The following is an 18012-nucleotide window of genomic DNA, read 5'->3' as shown; positions in this document are numbered from 1 at the left end:
GAGTCGCTCCCCGGTGCCCCGTCCGGTGGCCCGTGCTCCCTCCCGGGGTCACAGCCCTGCCTTCTCCCGCACACGGGCCTTCCCAGTCCTCACTGACGGCTGGATGGACGGGTCCTTCTCGGCGCCCCCTCGGCGTGTTCAGGGAGGACAGTGGCCGGAAGACAAAGCAGGAAAAATGTGCTTTGTCTGAACTTCACGTACACAACTGTGCCAGCAAAAAAGAAAGCGATGCAGTCAACAAAGTATAAACAAGGAAAAAATGATGGATTAAAACTTTCTTTACTTTGTTGTATTTTCTCAAAAACAAGGGAATACTTATACCAACACGTAAGTTTTTGCACAGTAGTGAGTGTTAGGGCCCAGTCTCTGTTTCTGAGGCTCGACGTCTGCAAATTTGACAACGGTTTTGTCGTGATCGATCCTTCTCTCCTTGTCACGTTCAGTCCACGGCCAGCCACATGTGCCATCTATTTCTGCCCATTGCTGGTCAAAGGACACTTTTTACTAAACTGCATTCTGGTAATTACACACAAAGCCACGGATTAGGGATGACCTTATGAAAGATACGCTTAGCAGGGGTCCCAGAGGTGCAGCTTCCACCGCGTTCTAGAAATTGTGCTTCGGCCCGTGTCTCCGTAAACACAGCCCGTCCTCCTGGCTTTCAGACATCTCCGCAGCTGGAAAGTCACTCAGACGCTGTCACCGCATGGATGTGGTCTCTCTCTCTCTCTTTTTTTTAAGATTTTATTTATTTATTTGACAGATCACAAGCAGGCAGAGGCAGGCGGGGGGGTGGGGGTGGGGAAGCAGGCTCCCCGCTGAGCAGAGAGCCCAATGTGGAGGAGCTCGATCCCAGGACCCTGAGATCATGACCTGAGCCGAAGGCAGAGGCTTAACACACTGAGCCACCCGGGCGCCCTCTTTTGTTTTTTTAATTCTTATTTTTTAAAGATTTTATTTGTTTATTAGAGATAGAGCGAGCAGTAGAGAGCACAATGGGGGGAGGGGCAGAGGGAGAGAGAGAGAAGGCTCCCCGCTGATCAGGGGTTCGATCTCAGGACCCCTGGATCATGACCTGAGCTAAAGACAGATGCTTCACCGACTGAGCCACCTGGGTGTCCCTGAAAGGGAATTTAAAAATAGAAACAAGAACATTAGGCTCTCAGTAATGGACTCTAACATCTTAGGGGTTCCTGGGAGTGGAAGCTGACAAGAGAGAAGATGTTATTTAAAAAAAAAAAAAAAAAAGAGGGCGCCTGGGTGACTCAGTGGGTTAAGCCGCTGCCTTCGGCTCGGGTCATGATCCCAGGGTCCTAGGATCAAGCCCCGCATCAAGCTCTCTGCTCAGCAGGGAGCCTGCTTCCTCTCTCTCTGCCTGCCTCTCTGCCTACTTGTGATCTCTGTCAAATGAATAAATAAAATCTAAAAAAAAAAATAATAACACAAGAAAATATCCCCAAACCAAAGAGCATTATTCTCTCAACTCCGAAGGCCCAAAGTGCTGAGCAAATGATTGGGGTAGAAAACCACATCATGAAATTCTACCTCTATTCATAAGAGCTAATGGGGGAAGCAGCCGGTGCCCGTGGGTGGACAGATGGACAGAACGAGGACTGTACAGGCCACGGAATAGTGTCCCCCACAGAAAGGAAGGAGGGTCTGACACCTGCTGTAAGACCCGTAAGCCTTGAGGACACTGCTAAGAGAGCCAGTCACAACAGGGCAAATACTGTAGGATTCCACTTGCTGGAGGTCCCTAGAAGAGCTGAAATCACAGAATCATAGAATGGAGGTTGCCGAGGGCTTGTGGTGGGGTGGGGGGGCATGCGGGATAAGAAGTTAGCGAAGGGGGACAGAGTTTCCGTTCTACGAAACGAAGTCATGGCATTGACAGATAGGGACGGTTTCCCAACAGCACAAGTACATCTACTACTAAGCTGTATGCTCAAAATGGTGACGATGGTAATTTCATGTTAAGTGTATTTGACTACAGTAAAAAAAGATATTTTAGAGGGGGCGGGGCTTGCACAAAGGCTGGACTGCCAGGAGGGGGAATCACAGAAACACCTTAGCGTCTGTCTGCCGCCCTAACCGTGAATAGTCCTGAGATGTGTGAATAACCCTTCCCTCTTGAGGTATGCAGACTCTCACATTCGTGACATTTTACTAGACAGTTTTTAGTTGGTAACAGTGTTCGTTTTTCATTAGGGATACAATATTTAAACTTTATATTAGAAATACAGAAACGGCTCCGTTTTTTGCCTTCCGGAAGGCGCCATTACTGTTTGCTCATCTCCACGTATGAAGGTGAGTGGGTAGCACCGGTAGACTGCTTACTGCAAACGGCGCGGGCAGAAGGGTCACTACCGTGACTGGCGAGGCGCCCCTGGAGGGAGGATGGAAGCTGCTCGAGCTGGTTCTCCTGACAGCTGCTGCAGCTGCAAGCCTGAGGCTACTCGTCCCGGGACGCTGAGGAAATGGGAAGCTCCCAGAGCCAGGGGAGGGTGTGCACAGGTAAGCATAGGTGTCGGGGGTGCACCTATGCAGACACCTGCATCACCCGTATCCTGGTCAGAGAGAGTGCCACAAGGACAGAGGCACTGGAAGTCTTTGCAGCCTCAGGCCTGGCATCCTGACCAAAGGCTAGATGGCAGACCCCCGCACAGACAGAGGACACGGAGGTCTAGGTAACTGTTCTCTGGGTCTGAGCCAACCAGGGTTGCAACACTACGGAGCTGATGCACCGTCTCCTGCTGAGAGCCCAGCAGGGGTCACACGGCCAAATGCCGGTGAAGCTCCTGGACTTACTTAAACACCGTTAGCTAAGACGCAGCCTCTTTTCACACGGGTTGTTCCCTCGTCTCTCTTTCTGGCCGATCACAAGCGCTTTGGGGACGCCACCAGGGCAACCTTGAGTGGGGATGTGCTTAGCTGGGGTTTATGGGATGTTTTATGATGCTCAGTCTTGCCTGCCTTCCCTGGGGTGGGTAGTCTTCTGTGGCTGCCAATTACCCCCTGCACAGCATAAGCCCGTGGACGTGAGGAAGCCACAAGATTTGTGGTGTGAACCAGAAATCAGTCTGCGAATTGCGAGCGGAGGACTTGGTTCCCCTCAACAGCAGGGTAAACCAGAAGCCGTCTCCGCTGATGAGTGGCTCGTTGACCCGTAGGTACGACCTAATACACCGTTCGCCTTTCTTCTGTCTGGGTGGGGACTGCACTCATCAGACTTCCTGGAGGAGCTCTGTGCAGAGCCCCAGGTGTCACCCAAACCAACATCAGGACCAGCATCGGATCCAGATCCTACCAAGCGCCCTGGGGAAGTGTCTGAGCAGTCCCGGTTTTTCACAGGAACAGTTCTGGAAAGCCATGACCCGGCGTCCAAGGAAAATACACCCGAAAACGTAAGCAAAAGCGTGAAGGAGACGCACTTGTTAATTCACACGAATGTTATTTTTTCTCAAATTCTGTGATGCCTGTGGTGCGTGTCAGACCTTCTGTCCTTCCGTTACCGCAAAGGGCTGTCCACTACTGTAGGGAAAGGGAGGCGCGTTTCGAAGGTCACACGAGCGACACACGCTACGGAAGAATACTGACTTTTGTAACCTTTTGTAACCTTATTTTTACGGTTTTCCGTGTGTTTTTAGCGGTTCCAAGTGCACAGGCTCCAGGCCCGCCCCAGCCCCGCTGCGGCCGGGACCCGAGGGCAGGGACCCGATGGCGCGGACCCGACGGCAGGGCGCACGCGGGGCGGCCGCACAGAGCACGCACCCTGCGTCCGAGACCACGGCAGCTCCCCCGCACCCCCCTCTGCACCGGCCGCGGCTCCGGGGGTCCCGTCCTCCGGGCGCGTCCCAAGCACCGGCCCCTCCCACCGCACCCTCTCCCTTGCGCGGCCGCACCGCACCCCTCCTCCTCCTCCCTTCCCCTACCCGCGCCCCCCTCCCCTCGGCGCCCCGCCCCCCTCCGAGGCCCCCGCTCCGCGGCGGGGCTCCCCGCTCCCCCGCCGCCCGCCGCCCGCCCCTCCGCGCCCTGACAGCGCACGGCCCCGACGTCTCCCGCCCCACGTCGCGCGCAGCCCGCCGCCCGCCGCCCGCGGGGACGAGCCGGGCGAGGATTGGGCGGGAGCCGCGGGAAGTGCCCGCCCCCCCCGGCCGCCGGCCAATGGGGAGGCGGGGGCGGGCCGACGGCCGGCGCCGGAAGCGGCCGAGCGACGAGGGGACGTCGCGTCGCCGGGTCTCCAGCAGCTGCCGCGGAGCCGCCGGACGGACCGCCGGACCTGCCCGCCCGCCATGGCCGAGAGCGACTGGGACACGGTGACGGTGCTGCGCAAGAAGGGCCCCACGGCCGCCCAGGCCAAGTCCAAGCAGGTGCGGCGCCGGGCGGGCCTCGGGGCTCAGGGCGGCCGGGCGGAGGACGCGGGGCGGGGCCGGGCGCGGGGCCGGGGCGCGGGCGCGGGCGGGGGGCGGGGCGGGGACGAGGCTGGGCACCGGGGCTGCGGGGGCCAGGACGACGCTGGGCCAGCCAGGGCCGGGGGCGAGGGCGTGGCGCCCGGGATGGGAGGCCGGAGACCGGGGCAGGGAAGACGGCCGGGCGGAGACGGTGTGCGACGGAGGTCGGGTGGGGGCCAGGGCCAGGGGCCAGGGAGAGGGAGGGCCTGGGCGCAGAGCGTGGGGGGGCCGGAGGGGTGGTGGGAGGACGGGGGAGGACAGGGGTGGGGGCGTGGACCGCTGGGCCGGGAGGGCTGTGGAAGGGTCCAGCAGTGTTTGGGGCCAGTGATGCGTGCGTGGTGGGGAGGCCCAGGTAAGGCCCCAGGTCGTGGAGGCTCTGAATGCGGCCCGGGTGGGCTTGTGGCCAGTGACAGCGGCGATGGGGTGAGCAGGGGCCCGGGGGAGGGGGAGTACCCCGAGGGACTGGGGTGCAGATAGGGGGCGGCGGCCTCGGTGCACTCAGGGTCTCCTCTGCCAGTGCTTGGCCCGCCCAAGGCTGGCTGTGGAGCCTCACTGAGGCCTGTTTTGGGATGCGGGCAGCCCCTGTCCCTGCACCGAGGTGGCCTAGAGACCCAGGGCACAGGTGGACTCTGCTTCTGGGTCACTGGAGCGAAGGTGACAGGCTCTGGAGGGAGAGAAGGTTCCTAGCTTGGCTTATCTACCCACAGTTCACGTGTGAGTCCGATGCAAGTGTGGAGACGCTGGTCAGTGCCCCCCTGCTAAGTTTCTACCCTCGGGGGTCTTGGGCCTACACCCACCGGCCGGCCGGGTCTGGGTCAGGATTAGCTGCAGCCCCGGGAACTGGCATTCCCTGACCTGCCCGCTTGCGGGGTCAGAACCAAACCCACTGTCCTTTTTCCCCGAGCAAGCTAAGCAGTACGAGCTAGCAGTCACGTGGACACGTGTTGGAAGCGTCTCTGAACGTGCCACCGCTGTCTCGGCCCCGTGGCCTCTGTGAGGCGTTCCAGTCGGGAAGTACCTCTTCCTAACATTTGGCGGGTGGAGGTCACAGGGTGTTGGTCTTGCTGGCGACGTTTGGGGGCGTGGGCCGTGGCTCTCGTGTTAGGAGTCGGAGTGGCCGAGTCTGATGCCGGCCAGCTCCGGGCGTCCCTGTCCCTTGCTGCTTCTGCGGAAGATCCGTCGTCAGCTCGCGGTACTGGAGGGCGGAGGGTTTTGTGTGCAGAGCTCAGGCCGTTGACTCGGCCTTGCTCGTCTGGCTTGGACAGAGCTTCAGGACACGAGCTGCGGGCCACGCTGCCTGGGCTGCACAGGCCCCGGACGTGCACAGCGGACTGACCGGCCCACAGCAGCCGGCGCTGGTGTCTGCAGATCGGATTTTGACCGGAAACTGTGTTCGCGTTTTTAGGCCATCTTGGCGGCTCAGAGACGTGGAGAGGATGTGGAGACGTCCAAGAAATGTGAGTAGTGTGCTTCCTCACCAGACGCGGGTGCCGTCAGGCGCTCTCTGCACCAGGCATCGGCACACCCGCCGTGCCCCCGGGTGTCGGGACAGCTGCAGGGGGCTGGAGGTGGGCTGGGGTCTTAGCAGAGCAGCGGTGCTGGGCGTAGTCAGGCGAGAACTCACACGAGGTTCTGCGCCCCGTGCTCTTCAGCCCGTGGGGTTCCCTGTGTTCCGGTGCCTGGCTTCCGGGGTCACCGTGGCACAGGCCGCCTGTGGGCCCGCTTCCTGTTCTGAAATGGCTTTGTTGGGGGTTCGTGGCAAACCTTGTGCTGTGCTTTCGCCTCGTGCCGGTGCAGGGGCCGCCGGCCAGAACAGACAGCACTCGATCACCAAGAACACGGCCAAGCTCGACCGGGAGACCGAGGAGCTGCACCACGACCGCGTGACCCTGGAGGTGGGCAAGGTGATCCAGCAGGGCCGGCAGAGCAAGGGGCTGACGCAGAAGGACCTGGCGACGGTGAGCACGGCAGGGCCCTTCCTCCCAGGCTGCGGCTGGGCAGGTGGGAGGTCGGTGGTCCAAACGCACCGCCGCACGGCTGGGGGTGGCTTTTAGTGGCGCTTGGCCCTGGGAGCCCCCGGGAAGCTGCGTCAGCCGAGCTGTCATTATCTCCTGAATGTGGCATGGCTTCCGTCGTGTGCGGACCCCGGGGCCTCTGAGGGCAGGCACCTAGGAAGGCCCTTGGCCATGTGTTGCCACGGAAGGTGGTGCTCGTGGCGACTCCCTTGGCCGTGTGCTCATTTTGTGACCTGCCGTTGTTGGAGTTGTCATGGGCAAAATCCATCTCTTTAGAAAATCAACGAAAAGCCGCAGGTCATCGCAGACTACGAGAGTGGACGGGCCATTCCTAATAACCAGGTTCTGGGCAAAATTGAGAGAGCTATCGGTGAGTGTCCTTTGGTCCTCTGTCGGGTCCCCGCTGCTGCTGCCTGACCAGGTACAGGGCAGCTACCGAGCACAGGAAGGCCCCCGAGGCTGGGGAATTCTCCAGACCCTTAAGAAACTCCCGAGTGTGTTGTCTGAGTGTCGTCCTCCCCCAACCCTGGCTTTCACGTTTCCTCTATGCCCTTGCTTTGTTGCTGGCCAGCGCCCTCCGGCCTGTGGATAGAAGGCTCAGTGGCCGCGCCGTGGTGTCGGTGTGGCACCGAGCACATGGAGCTCCCAGAGCACTGGAGCCCTAGTTCTGGGAGGGCCCAGCTGCCCTCTACCCTGGAAGGTTAGCCGGTGCCCGGACTGTGGGCTGGGCCCAGCCAGGACCGGAGGGGGCGGTCCTTGGCCTCCATGCTCTCTCCGCGGCTCCTTCCTGTGGAGGACGGGGCTGGGGCTCACAGGGTGGGGTGGGTGCTGCTGCCACCTTGGGGGGACGGCTGGGAGCGCCGTGTGCTGTCCCACCTCTCGGGTCCTGGAGTGGCCGCCGCGGCGGTGAGTGGGCCAATGGCTCTTTCAGGCCTCAAGCTCCGGGGGAAGGACATCGGGAAGCCGATTGAGAAGGGGCCAAGGGCGAAATGAACGCAAAGCCTCGAAATCAGTGCGTTCCGGCTGGTCTCGTCCGGCCGGTTCCCCTGACCACCCGCGACAGCGCGGGTCTCTTCACGCGGCCGAGCGGGACGCGGGGCGCCGGCCCTGCCCAGGAACTCCCTCTGTCCATACCTGCTGTCACACAAAACCTTGCGAAGTATTGCTTCTCCTGATCTTCTTTCCTTCTCATCCCCAGTGTCTGCCCGGTCTTGGGGTGACTCCCCGGGGGGCTCTGAGTGGGACCACCTCACGCTGGTGGGGGCTGTGGGGTGGGGCGGCCCCATGGGAAGAGCAGATGCCGTTTCCGGTCCGGCCTTCAGGGAAGCCAATAAACGATTGTTGCGCTTCCCGCTGGTGCAGAGTCGGTCTGTCTAGTGCGGTCGGCCACGCCTTCAGCACGCCACTTTGGCCCCCAGCATAGGAGGACACGGGTTTCGCGACATGCCGTGGTGGGGGTGGGGGGTGGTGCCTGAGGACCGTGAAGGTCACTCTGCAGCGCTGTTTCCTTGTCACCCTTTGCTGGGACGCTTTGTGGGCGTTGCCTCGGGGCACCAGACCCATGTGCTCCCCTGGCTTGGGCTCCCCAGTGGCCTGGCATGGCAAGGGGGGGGGCCTTCCTGCAGGTAGGCGGAGAGCACCTGGCTGTGTGGGTGGGCAGGGGGACCCTTCCTGGACTGGAGAGATTCTGTTCCGTTTTATTAGGGAGGGTATGTGACACACCAGGGGCTCTAACAGCTCAGAGACAGGGGTGGCCTTCCTTCTCAGAGCCTGTGAGGACGGCAGGAACCTCAGCTTGGCCTGCCAGTGACCTCAGCGGCATCACAGGGCACCGAGTGACACCTGTGCTTTGAGACACATCATTTTGGGGACCACTTCAACTTGACCATGGGATGGTGGATATGGGGGCCCTTAAGACACAGGACCTCTACCGTGGGACAGTGGACGTGGGACCTTTATTTAGAATCGTGGACACAGCAGAGCATCGCCCCCCCACCCAGACCCACTCCGTGCCCCCTTATACCCAGATAAGCGTCTGCTCCTCGGTCCGTCGCCTGCACTGTGGGGGTCTCTCCCTGTCCTAAGTCAGATGCGGAAACACCCAGCAAGGCAGGGACGGGGCTTGGGTCAGGATCCCATGGGCTGGGCTGGGCCACCTGAGTGTTGGGGTGACTGCCGGGCCTGGGGCACGGGCTTATCACGGTGCACTGTGTGTGTCTGTGTGTCTCTGTGCCTCTGGCCCGGGGTCCTGTCTGGTGTGGTCACCGAGTCCCTGAGATGCGTGGGAGGCACCCCCAAGTACATGCTTTCAGCTGCGGAGCCCTGGGAGCCTCTTTGCTGTTGACCCGGCAGGAGGCACGGACCTCAGCCAGTAAGTGGGGGCTGCCCTCACAGGCCAGGACATTTATTGTTGGGGTGAGGACCGTCCCCAGGCACGTGGGTGGCAGTCTCTGTGCAGGGTCACAGCCTGGGGGCTCCAGGGATCCTGGGGGCAAGGCAGGTGTTATTCCCTGGACAGGACTGCGGTTGGCGGGGGGTGCTTGTCTGGGGAGCCAGTCTCTGGGCCGTCTACTGGGGGTCGGTGAGCGAAGCCGGCAGGGTGACATTATCCTAGATGGAAGGAAGGGAGCCTCCGAGTGGTGGGGGAGGTAGGCACCCCCAGCCGGCCAGGCCAGGAGGACTTACTTCCCTGCAGTCTCCCCTGCCCGCTGGCCTCACCCAGGGGTGCCTACCGCATTGAAGACAATGTTGTCGAAGCCCGGGGCCACGGCTGCTGTCTCGGCCCGGGAGGGGCAGCTCCTCTCTTTCTGCAACCAGTGCCATCCCCCAAGTCCAGTCAGCACCAGGACGATGAGCACGAGGAGGGCGCTGCCGACGATGGTTGGCACCGATGCGGCCAGTGCTGTGTCCCCTGTGTGCCGTGGGCATGTGAGCCCTGGGACTCAAGCCCTGCCCATCAGCCCTGCCCCGACAGCTGAGGACATGTGAGATGGCCCGTACTTGAGGCCCCAGCAGGCTGGAGGGGGGCGCCAGGCTGAGGCCAGGGACCTGGCAGGTAGCTGCTCTGTTCAGATGGCCCCAAGCTAGACCCGCCTCTTTGTCACCAAGAGACAGCCAGCAAGAGCTCCACAACCAGGCTGGTGGTGGTCTCTGGTGGGACGGGGCACCTGCTGCAGGGTCTGCGCAGCGCCCGCCCCCTCTGCGGGAGTGAGGGCATGCAGTGCCAGTCCAGGAAGGGGACGCAGACCTGGCTGGGCTCCCGAGGGACCAAGGACCAGGGTGGCCCAGCCCAGAAGGAGAGGAGATGGGTGCCTGCGTGGCTTGGTTACGTGTGGAGTCTTACTTCAGCTCAGATCATGGTCTCACCCGGCTCGCTCTCCCTGCTCTGGGAGTCGGCTTGAAAGTCCCTCCTCCGCCCCTCCTCCGCCCGCCCGCTCTCACACAGGAGCCTTCTCTCTCCGCACGTGAATAAATCTTTAAAAAAGGGAGTGGACGGGGGCGGGGGGGGGGGGGAATGGTGTGGGGCCGATCTTGGTGACTTTCTTGGCCTCTTGGGCCGGAAACCTTGCCACTGGCAGCCACGTGGGCCATGAGCTGCTGTGCCCGATGGGGGCCCCAAGCACGAGCAGAGCTGGCGGACCTGGGCAGGGCTCACCTTGGCTGGATGTGAGCCGCTGGCAGGGCTGCCCGGCCAGATACTCCACGTCGTCCAGGGCAATGGGCCCCAGGGCCGGCTGGCCGCTTAGTGTGGCTTCAAACACGATCTGACCGGGAGGGAGAAGGGGTTGCGTGGGCTAGAGGAGCCTGGCCCTGTCGGAGGCCTCCGGGATCTCCAGGCTCAAGGGCCGCCAGGCCTCACCTGGAACTCCTCGGCACTGACCACCTCCACGTGGCCTTCCAGCCACTGGTGCCGCCGGTGTGCGCCGGCGCTCCACACGGCCAGCTGGCCCCGCGCGCTGCTCAGGATCACCCTCAGCTCCCCCTTGTCTGCAAGCGGGGGTCAGGGCAGGTCAGGGCTGCTCCTGGCCCCAGCTCTTCCTGCCACCCAGGCGCTGGAGGCCCAGCTGCACTCACAGAAGTGCTCCGGAAAACCCACGTGGTACCAGAATCGGAGACAGGAGGACTCGGTGGCAGGCAGAGGCTGGCTGCGCAGCCAGGCCGCCCGGCCCCCTGGGCCCAGCACACCGGTTTCAAAGAGAACAAAGTGGCCTGGAAATGAGAGAGGGCAGGGCTCCAGGCCAGCTGATGGGTTGGAGTGGACCCCGCCGACGGGGGTGGGAGCCCGGACCGGCTGGGCTCGTTGGCCCACGGTGAGGTGAGGCGTGTGCCTCTGGCACTGTGTGTGGCTCCGGGGCCCCTTCCGCATCTCAGACCCACCTGCTTCTGTGCCCAGAGTGTGGTCCACGGGGGGCTGGGGGTACCGGGAAGGCGTGGCCCCACTGCTCCAGTCCCAGCTAAACCCTCCCAGGCTGGGCCAGGGCAGATGGCTCCAGCCGCACAGGCCGGCCTCGAAGTCACAGGAAGCTGCGAGAGACCTGGGCAGGTCAGCAGGGCTGCCCCCGTTTCCTCTCTCTGGTCCAGGGCCGGGCCAGGCGTCTTGGGGTTGGTCTGGAGCACGTGTGAGGGCTGGGCAGGGGAGGTGCTCCCACCTGGCCGGGGGCAGGGCCCGTCCTGGAGCAGCAGGTCGTCTAGTGCGATGTAGGACCGCTCCACACCAGCGGCGACCGCCTCAAATACCACCTGCACGGCACGGGGGGGTGGGGGGGGAGCCGCCTCCGGGGTCCGGACCGCCCTCGAAGGGGAGAAGGCCCCTTGCCTCCCACACTCACCCTCCAGGCCCTCTCAGCCTGCACGTCCACACTTCCCAGGCGCCAGGCAAAGCCCCCGTGGGCGCTGAGGCTGAGCACCTGCTGCCTCCCGGCCTCCTCCACGTGGACCTGCAAGGTGCCTGCCGCCAGCACATGGCCAGCCCAGTCAGCAGCCGCCACAAGGAACAGCCCCTTGTGGGCTCCTGGGCAGCCCCTGCCGCTCCTCACCTGGGTTTCTGAGGCTCAGGTGGTACCAGAAGGTCAGGCAGGCGGGCTGGGTCAGAGGCTGGTGCTCCTCTGAGGTCAGGGAGGCCACGTGGCCACGGGGCAGGGCATGTGGGCTCATGTCCACCACCATGTAGTGTCCTGGGGGGTGCCAATGTCAGCCTGCGTCTGACTCCCCCGGGCACCCCCGACCCCTGCCACGTACCCTGAGCCGTCTCTGTGGTGTGGTCGGTGTGGGGGCCCCAGGAGGCATGGCCCGTGGCATTGGTCTGTCGTGTCCAGAGGCCTTGGCCGCTGCTGGAGAAGCCACAGGCCGAGTCCTCAAAGGAGCACCGCCTGGAGGCCCAGCAGGGCCCAGGCCGCACGGCCACGTCGTCCAGCGCCATCGTCCCGTGGTAGCCATCTCGGAGGCCCTGGAACAGCAGCTGGGGGCCAGGGGTGTCAGCGGCGGGGGGCCTTGCCTGGCCTCCCCACCCCCCAGGCGTGGGGCCTCACTTGGTACTTGGCGCCGGAGCCCGCCTGGTGGTGCAGGGTGGCCCAGGCCTTGTGCCAGCAGTTGCCGTGGGTGCCGCTCCGCGACCACAGGAGGGTTTCTGCCTCTCCTTCCCGCCTCACTGCCAGGCGCAGTGTCCCTAGATGCAGGGGAGGGGGGGAGAGGGCCAGAGTCTGGCTCCTGGTGGCTTCCTGCCTCTCCTCCAGGGCTCTGGAGAGGCAGAAGAAGGAGCCCTCACCCAGCCCGAGGATCACTCACCGATCTGGGGCCCGTGGAGGTGGTACCAGAAGGAGAGGCACTCCTGGGTGGCTGCTGGGGCCTGGGGCTGGGTGAGCAGGTGGGCCCCGGGGCCCCGGGCCGGGGGGTCCGTGGGATCCAGGAGCAAGTAGTAGCCTGCCATGGGGGCACCGGTCTGAGCCGCAAAGATGCTTCCGGGACGGGCTTGGCCAGGATGGGCGCACCGCCCTCCACCCGCTCCCCGACTCGGAGAGCTGCTCCCCAGGCCTGGGTGCCCCCAGCCTACCTTGGCCCGTGGTGTGGTCGTACCCAGGCCCACGGCTCTCGACTCGGCGCCAGTGGGCATCTGTGAGGTGGCCGGAGTGCCAGCCACAAGTGTCCCGCTCAAAGTTACAGGAGACCTCTGGGGGGACCGGGGGGGTCAGCACAGCCCAGCGCCACCAGGCGCCTCCTGTGTCCTGAGGGGGCGAGGGCTCCCAGGGGTCCGTCTGGGTGGTCTGGGTGGGAGGCCCCTGGGGAGGGACTGGGACCTGAGTCCTTCTCGGTGGCCGTCACGGGGCTGCAGTCCTCCAAGGTCACATCGTCCACTGCAGCACCCTGCTGGCCAGGGCCGTCCAAGTCCACCAGGCTGACGAACTCCAGCTGCGGCAGGAGCACAAGGGAGGGGCTGTTAAATCCGGCCCGGCTTGGTGAGCGCCGCCCCCCCAGGCTGTCCTCCTCACCCGGAAAGGCCTGCGGCGCGCCCCGATAAGGACCGTGTCCGCCTTCCAGTCGCCGCTGCTGCTTGGGGCCTGCCACACGGGCTCCCGGCGGCCACCCTCCACCACGACCAGTGCCAGGAAGCCTGGGCGAGGGGGTCCTGGTGGATCCACCCGGCCCGCGCCCCCCCCCCGCAGGGTGCACTGGGGAGCTCTCGCCAGCCCCCGCGTGGTACCTTGGGGGTCACCGTGGAAATAGTAAGCCATGCGGAGCTTGCAGCGGGGGCCCGAGGGGCCCAGGGGAGGTGTGAGGACCCGCGCCTCTGGCGTCAGCTGTCCCCAGGCCCTCTGCAAGGACAGGAAGTGCCCTGAGGAAGAGCGAGGCTGCTCAGAGCCAGTTCCTGCCAGGGACCCCCACCACAGACAGGGTCCCTAGTGCGAAGAGGCAGAGCAAGGAGCCCCGTGGGGACAGGGTTCGTGGGCAGGGGGCTCGGGCCTCACCCGCAGCGGCCCCGCCGCCGCCCGTGCCCGGGCCTCCGCTCTCTTGGGCCTGCAGACGCCCCCACTGCAGCCGCCCCACACTGGCGTCTTCCCAGCCCCCGGCCGCGGGGGGCTCGAAGTCCGAGGTGCCTGGAACAGCGGCCGCTGAGCGGGAGGGTGCGGAGGAAGGCGGGCCCCGCCTCCCGCCGCCCGGGCCCCGCCTCCCGCCGCCCCTCACCGCATTCCTGCTCGTCCTCGCCTGCCTCGCACTGGTGCTGGAAGTCGCAGAGCTGCTCTGGGGGGACACACAGGTCCCCACATGAAAGATGTCCCGGCTCGCAGAAGTCCTGGGGCCGCAGGCTGGACAGCTGGGGCCCAGGGGCCGGGGCCCAGAGCCCAGGGGGCGGACTGGACATGTCTGTGGAGGCAAAGCAGGGGTCAGTGGGACCGGAGTGGCGCTCCTGCTGGGGAGGGAGGGGCTCAGGGGCCCACCTGGGACTGGCTGGCAGTGGTCCGACAGGATGAGGTCATCCAGGCTCACAACGCCACCTGGGCCGGTGTGCCCAGTGAGCAGTATCTGAGGGCACGGAGGCGGCTCAGGGCGCACCCCAGCACCCTCTACCGTCCCCAGCGCTGCTCCCTCCAGCCCGCGCCCCGTCTTCTACTTTCCATGTCAGCGGACACCGTCTCTGGTCACTGCCCTCCCACAGCCTCACAAGAGGGGCTGTGATCATGACGGCTCCTTCCCTGGAGGGTGACCTCACTGACCAGCGGACCAGCCTTCTGCTGCAGCAGCCTGGAGGGACCCGGGCCAGCACCCCGCCCCCTGAGCTCCTCTGCTCAAGCTCTGGGGGCCCCCCGCACCTCCCACGTGCCCGCCCTCCCCCTTCCAGCCACTGCTCTCTCTGGCCTCACCCGGAAGGGGTGCTGGCTCCGGATGTCCACCCGGTCTCGGACCCAGGCGGCCCCCAGCTCCCCATGGCGCCTGCGCAGCAGGACGGGGACCTGGGGGGAGCCTGGGCTCCGAGTCTGCAGGAAGAGTTGCAGGGAGCCATCCACGGACCCGTGCAGGTAGTGATAGAAGGTGAGCTGAGAAGAAGCCGTGCAAGGTGAGGCAGACCTGCCTGCCCAGGCCCCCCGGACAAGCCACCCTGTGTCCCCTGCCTCACCGAGCAGTTGTGGGCCCCCGATGCTTGGAACTCGGGGCTGGAGAGGACGGCGGGGGCGCTGGGCTCGGCCGTGGAGACCAAGAAGGAGCCTGGGCAGAGACAGGTGTGGGCAGGGCTGGCGGGGCTCCGGGAGGTGAGGACCGGCGCTCCCCGGCGGGCCTCACCCTGCACGCTGTTCTGGCTGTGGTCCCGGCGTGGCCAGGCTGGGTGCCTGGCGCCGGCACTGCGGTTCCGGGCCCAGCCCTCCGAGTGGTTCCACAGTCCCAGGCCCGTCTCAAAGTCGGTGGTGGTGTGGTGGCCTGGAGGACAGGGGCGGGGCGCTCAGACTGTCAGCAGGGCCTCTCCGTGACCCGCCCCCGCGCCCCAGCACCCCGTGTTCTCTGGATGGTCCGCAGCAGCCCCTCCAGCTCACGGCAGACGGACGTGTCCTCGTCTGAGCCGTCCCCACAGTTGTCCTCTCCGTCGCATAACTGGTGGGACTCCACACAGGCCATGTTTCCACAATGGTGATGCCCCAGAGGGCAGTGTGCCTGGGGGGCTGAGATGGGCGAGGGGCAGCCCTTCACCGTGACCCCCAACTGCGGGGGCCGGGGCAGCTGGGGGAGAGGCTCAAGACCGACCGAGTTGGGTGTGAGCAGGTGAGCCCCCCCCCCCAGTGTGGGCCCATGGCAGGGGGGCCTTACTGGGCAGCCCACAGCCCCTGAAGACCACATCGTCCAAGGCCACAGTACCCCTGTGGGTCACATTTCGAGTGGCAGAGAAGGTCACCTGAAAAGAGTGGGGCCCTTAGGACTTAAGTCCAGGCTCAGACCCTCCCTGCTGCCCCCAGTACCCAGACCATCCCTAGCTCACCTGGAAGTCGTCCCGGATACGGCCAGTGGCCACCACCAGCTCCTGCCAGCCTGGGCCCCAGGGCCCGGAGCTCTGCCACAGGGTCAAGGTCTCGGCCCTGTGGGTCAGCTCTAGCCGCAGTTCAGCCACATCTGGAATGGGGGATGGGGGGTCCCCGGGGCAACTCAGGCCCCAGGGCTGCTCCCTGGGTCCAGCCCTCCGATGTTGTCCCTCCTACTGGGGCCCTCCCAGGCTCCTTCCTTTCTGGGTCTCTCAGGGCACCCACCCGGCAGTAGGGTCCCGGGCACCCACCTCCAGAGGCCGCGTGGAACCAGAGCCTCAGCTCGCAGGTGGGGGCTGCGTTATGCAGGACAGGGGAGCACAGGACAGCTGTGGAGGCCTCTTTGCCACGATGGGTGCCGACAGCCATGTACCAGCCTGGCCCAGCAGAGAGGTCAGGACACGGGGCTGGGAAGAAAGAGGGGAGGCGACGCCCTGGGGACCCAGCCAGGCCTCACCAAGGTCCGTCCCGAGGGTGTGGTCCGAGCGAGGCCCCAGAACCTCCAGGGAGGCTCCTGCCCTGTCTCGGAGCCAGCTGTAGCCTGAGGTGCTGACGTCCTGCCAGCCGCACGGGTCCCGCTCGAAGTCGCAGGCGAAGGGGGCGCCCAGGGTGGGCGAGGCTCCGTGGTAACCTGGAGAGTGGGAAGTCAGTGGCTGCCTGTCGCGGGCCCGCCGGCCCGCCCCTGCTCCGCCCTGGCTCACCGCAGCGGGTCTCGTCGGAGCAGCCTGCGCAGTCACACACGAAGTTGCATGTGGCCTCGCGGGGGGCCCTGCAGTTGCTGGGGACCCCCGTCCAGCCTAGGGGCCCAGCTGCCGACAGAGAGACAGCTGGGTGGCTGGAGGCAGGGTGGCCCCCCAGTCCCAGGGAAACCTGCGATGCTGTTCGCCTGCTCTGGGGCCTCGGGCCAAGAGGTCAGGTGGGGGAGAGGGCGGGTCCGGCCACCTGGGGCTCCCAGTCCATCTGGCCTGGGAGAGGGTGACTGCGTAGGGCGATGGGAGCACAGGGCCAAGGGCCCCCAGTGGGGGGCAGCGGCCGAGGAGGGGGCTGGAGCAGTTCCCAGGAGGGGCCCCCGCCCTCTCCTCAGCCTCCGTGTGTCTAGGAGTGGTGGACTAGGGTCTTGCCTTGGGACCTACGGACATTGGGGCCAGAGGAAGCAGAATTCTTGCCCCTTTCTCAACGACTTGGCCTGCGCACTCTCCCACCAGCTTCACCCGGGGCCTAGTCCCCCTCCTCCCCTGCAGGCCCAGCACCTGTGCCCGGCTCTGCCTTAGCAGCCGGAGCCAACAACTCACCCATAAGCAGGACCAAGACAGGCAGGAAGCAGCCGGGCAGAGGCATGGCCGGGCCAGTGGGAACAGACGGTGTGCGCCCTGGGCAACCTGTGGCCCTTTTGCCCGGTTATCTGCCCGTGGCCCCACGGACGGACTGTGCCGCCTGCAGTGGGGCCTGGGCCCCTTCTGTACCTGCTGCCCATCAGAGAGCCCCACCCCGTGTGGGGGAGGATGAACATCCGGCTGTAAAAGGGTCCAGGAAAGGGGCCCCTGGCCGAGGTCAGCTCCCACCTGCCTGGCTCCTTCAGACCAAAGGTCGGGCCACAGTCATTGTGCCCACCGCCGCCCAGGCCTGCCTGGTGTAGGCCCGGCAGGGGTGGGACGGGCTGCAGTGGCTCTGGCTGCGGCCACATCGCCGACCCTGTCAGGCTCTGAGGTCTCCTGGAGCTCAGAGGGGGAGCCCAGCGTGTGCCAACTGTGTCCCTGGCCCCAAGCACTCAGGGGCTTCATCCTCTGTAACTCAGTCCACGCCTTCCAGATGGCTTAGCCATGTATAAATGACAGTCACTGATCCGATGAATGTTCCAGGCAGTGTGGCTGGGCGCTGCCGGGCACAGCCCCCGGCATCTGGCTGCCATCAACCACGGTGAGACCTCCGGAGCTTGTCTCATCGGTGACGTGTGGTCACAACAGCCCCTGCCCGGAGTGGCGACCCTGAGGCTCCCGTGGGCTCACAGAGGGCATGCGCCATGAGATGGCACCTGTGCTCACAGGGAGCCGCGGGGACAGGCATGCCCAGCGGTACCTGGCCCTCCCCACCCGATACCGTATCTGCTTGCCACAGCTGGTGCCCCACAGCCCTGCACCGGGAGAAGGGGAGGCGGGAGGGGGGCTCCCAGCTCCAACTCTGAGGCCTCAGCCATTTACTTGGAGAAGGAGCTGAGCAAGTGCCCTGGGACCTGGTCTTGGAAGGGGTCCTGGGTCACGTCACGTGTGACCGCCAGCGGCAGATCATGTGGAGACACTGATGTCCGCTGGCCCTGAGGGACCTGGTGGTACTTACTTGCGCAAGGGCTCAGAGTTTCCTCCCAAATGTCCTTGGACGTAGGAGCCACATGCGGAGTCATCAGGCCATAAAGAGGGACAGCAGTGCAGGGCCCCTTATCAGACCACAAAGGGCTGAGTGTGCACTGCCACTCCCTGGGGCCCCCAGATGTGGAGCCAGGTGAGGGGCAGCCTGCAGGGGCCCTGTTGTTTCCAGGGCCACCTCCGG

At 64.7% G+C, this 18012-nt stretch overlaps 2 protein-coding genes and 1 long non-coding RNA gene across 3 annotated transcripts; 2 read left to right on the top strand and 1 right to left on the bottom strand.

Moving 5' to 3' along the window:
* Positions 1-1298: 1298 nt before the first annotated feature.
* Positions 1299-3722, top strand: LOC309846812. Its single transcript, XR_014302141.1, has 3 exons — positions 1299-3170; positions 3352-3404; positions 3648-3722. It is a non-coding gene; the product is annotated as an uncharacterized lncRNA (long non-coding RNA).
* Positions 3723-4180: 458 nt separating this feature from the next.
* EDF1 (endothelial differentiation related factor 1) lies at positions 4181-7815 on the top strand. The gene is made up of 5 exons (XM_082696508.1): positions 4181-4370; positions 5857-5908; positions 6249-6409; positions 6743-6836; positions 7398-7815. The coding sequence occupies exons 1-5, from the start codon at positions 4293-4295 to the stop codon at positions 7457-7459; spliced, it is 447 nt and encodes a 148-aa protein (XP_082552634.1). The 5' UTR covers positions 4181-4292; the 3' UTR covers positions 7460-7815.
* A 576-nt stretch (positions 7816-8391) lies between these two features.
* Positions 8392-17225, bottom strand: MAMDC4 (MAM domain containing 4). The gene is made up of 29 exons (XM_082696292.1): positions 16761-17225; positions 16170-16277; positions 15926-16099; positions 15720-15845; positions 15429-15559; positions 15260-15344; positions 14989-15114; positions 14741-14875; positions 14577-14665; positions 14323-14496; positions 13900-13984; positions 13646-13825; positions 13429-13557; positions 13164-13295; positions 12952-13073; positions 12760-12871; positions 12516-12632; positions 12251-12385; positions 11995-12131; positions 11705-11924; positions 11503-11640; positions 11296-11414; positions 11116-11206; positions 10844-10990; positions 10541-10675; positions 10326-10453; positions 10122-10230; positions 9199-9377; positions 8392-9076 (listed from the first exon to the last, which is right to left on the bottom strand). The coding sequence occupies exons 1-29, from the start codon at positions 16804-16806 to the stop codon at positions 9035-9037; spliced, it is 3651 nt and encodes a 1216-aa protein (XP_082552418.1). The 5' UTR covers positions 16807-17225; the 3' UTR covers positions 8392-9034.
* Between the last annotated feature and the right edge of the window lie 787 nt (positions 17226-18012).

Source organism: Mustela nivalis (assembly GCF_964662115.1).
Source record: "Mustela nivalis genome assembly, chromosome: 13".
NCBI lineage: Eukaryota > Metazoa > Chordata > Mammalia > Carnivora > Mustelidae > Mustela > Mustela nivalis.
Note: the sequence above shows the minus strand (reverse complement) of the source record. Positions and strands in the feature narration are given on the sequence as shown.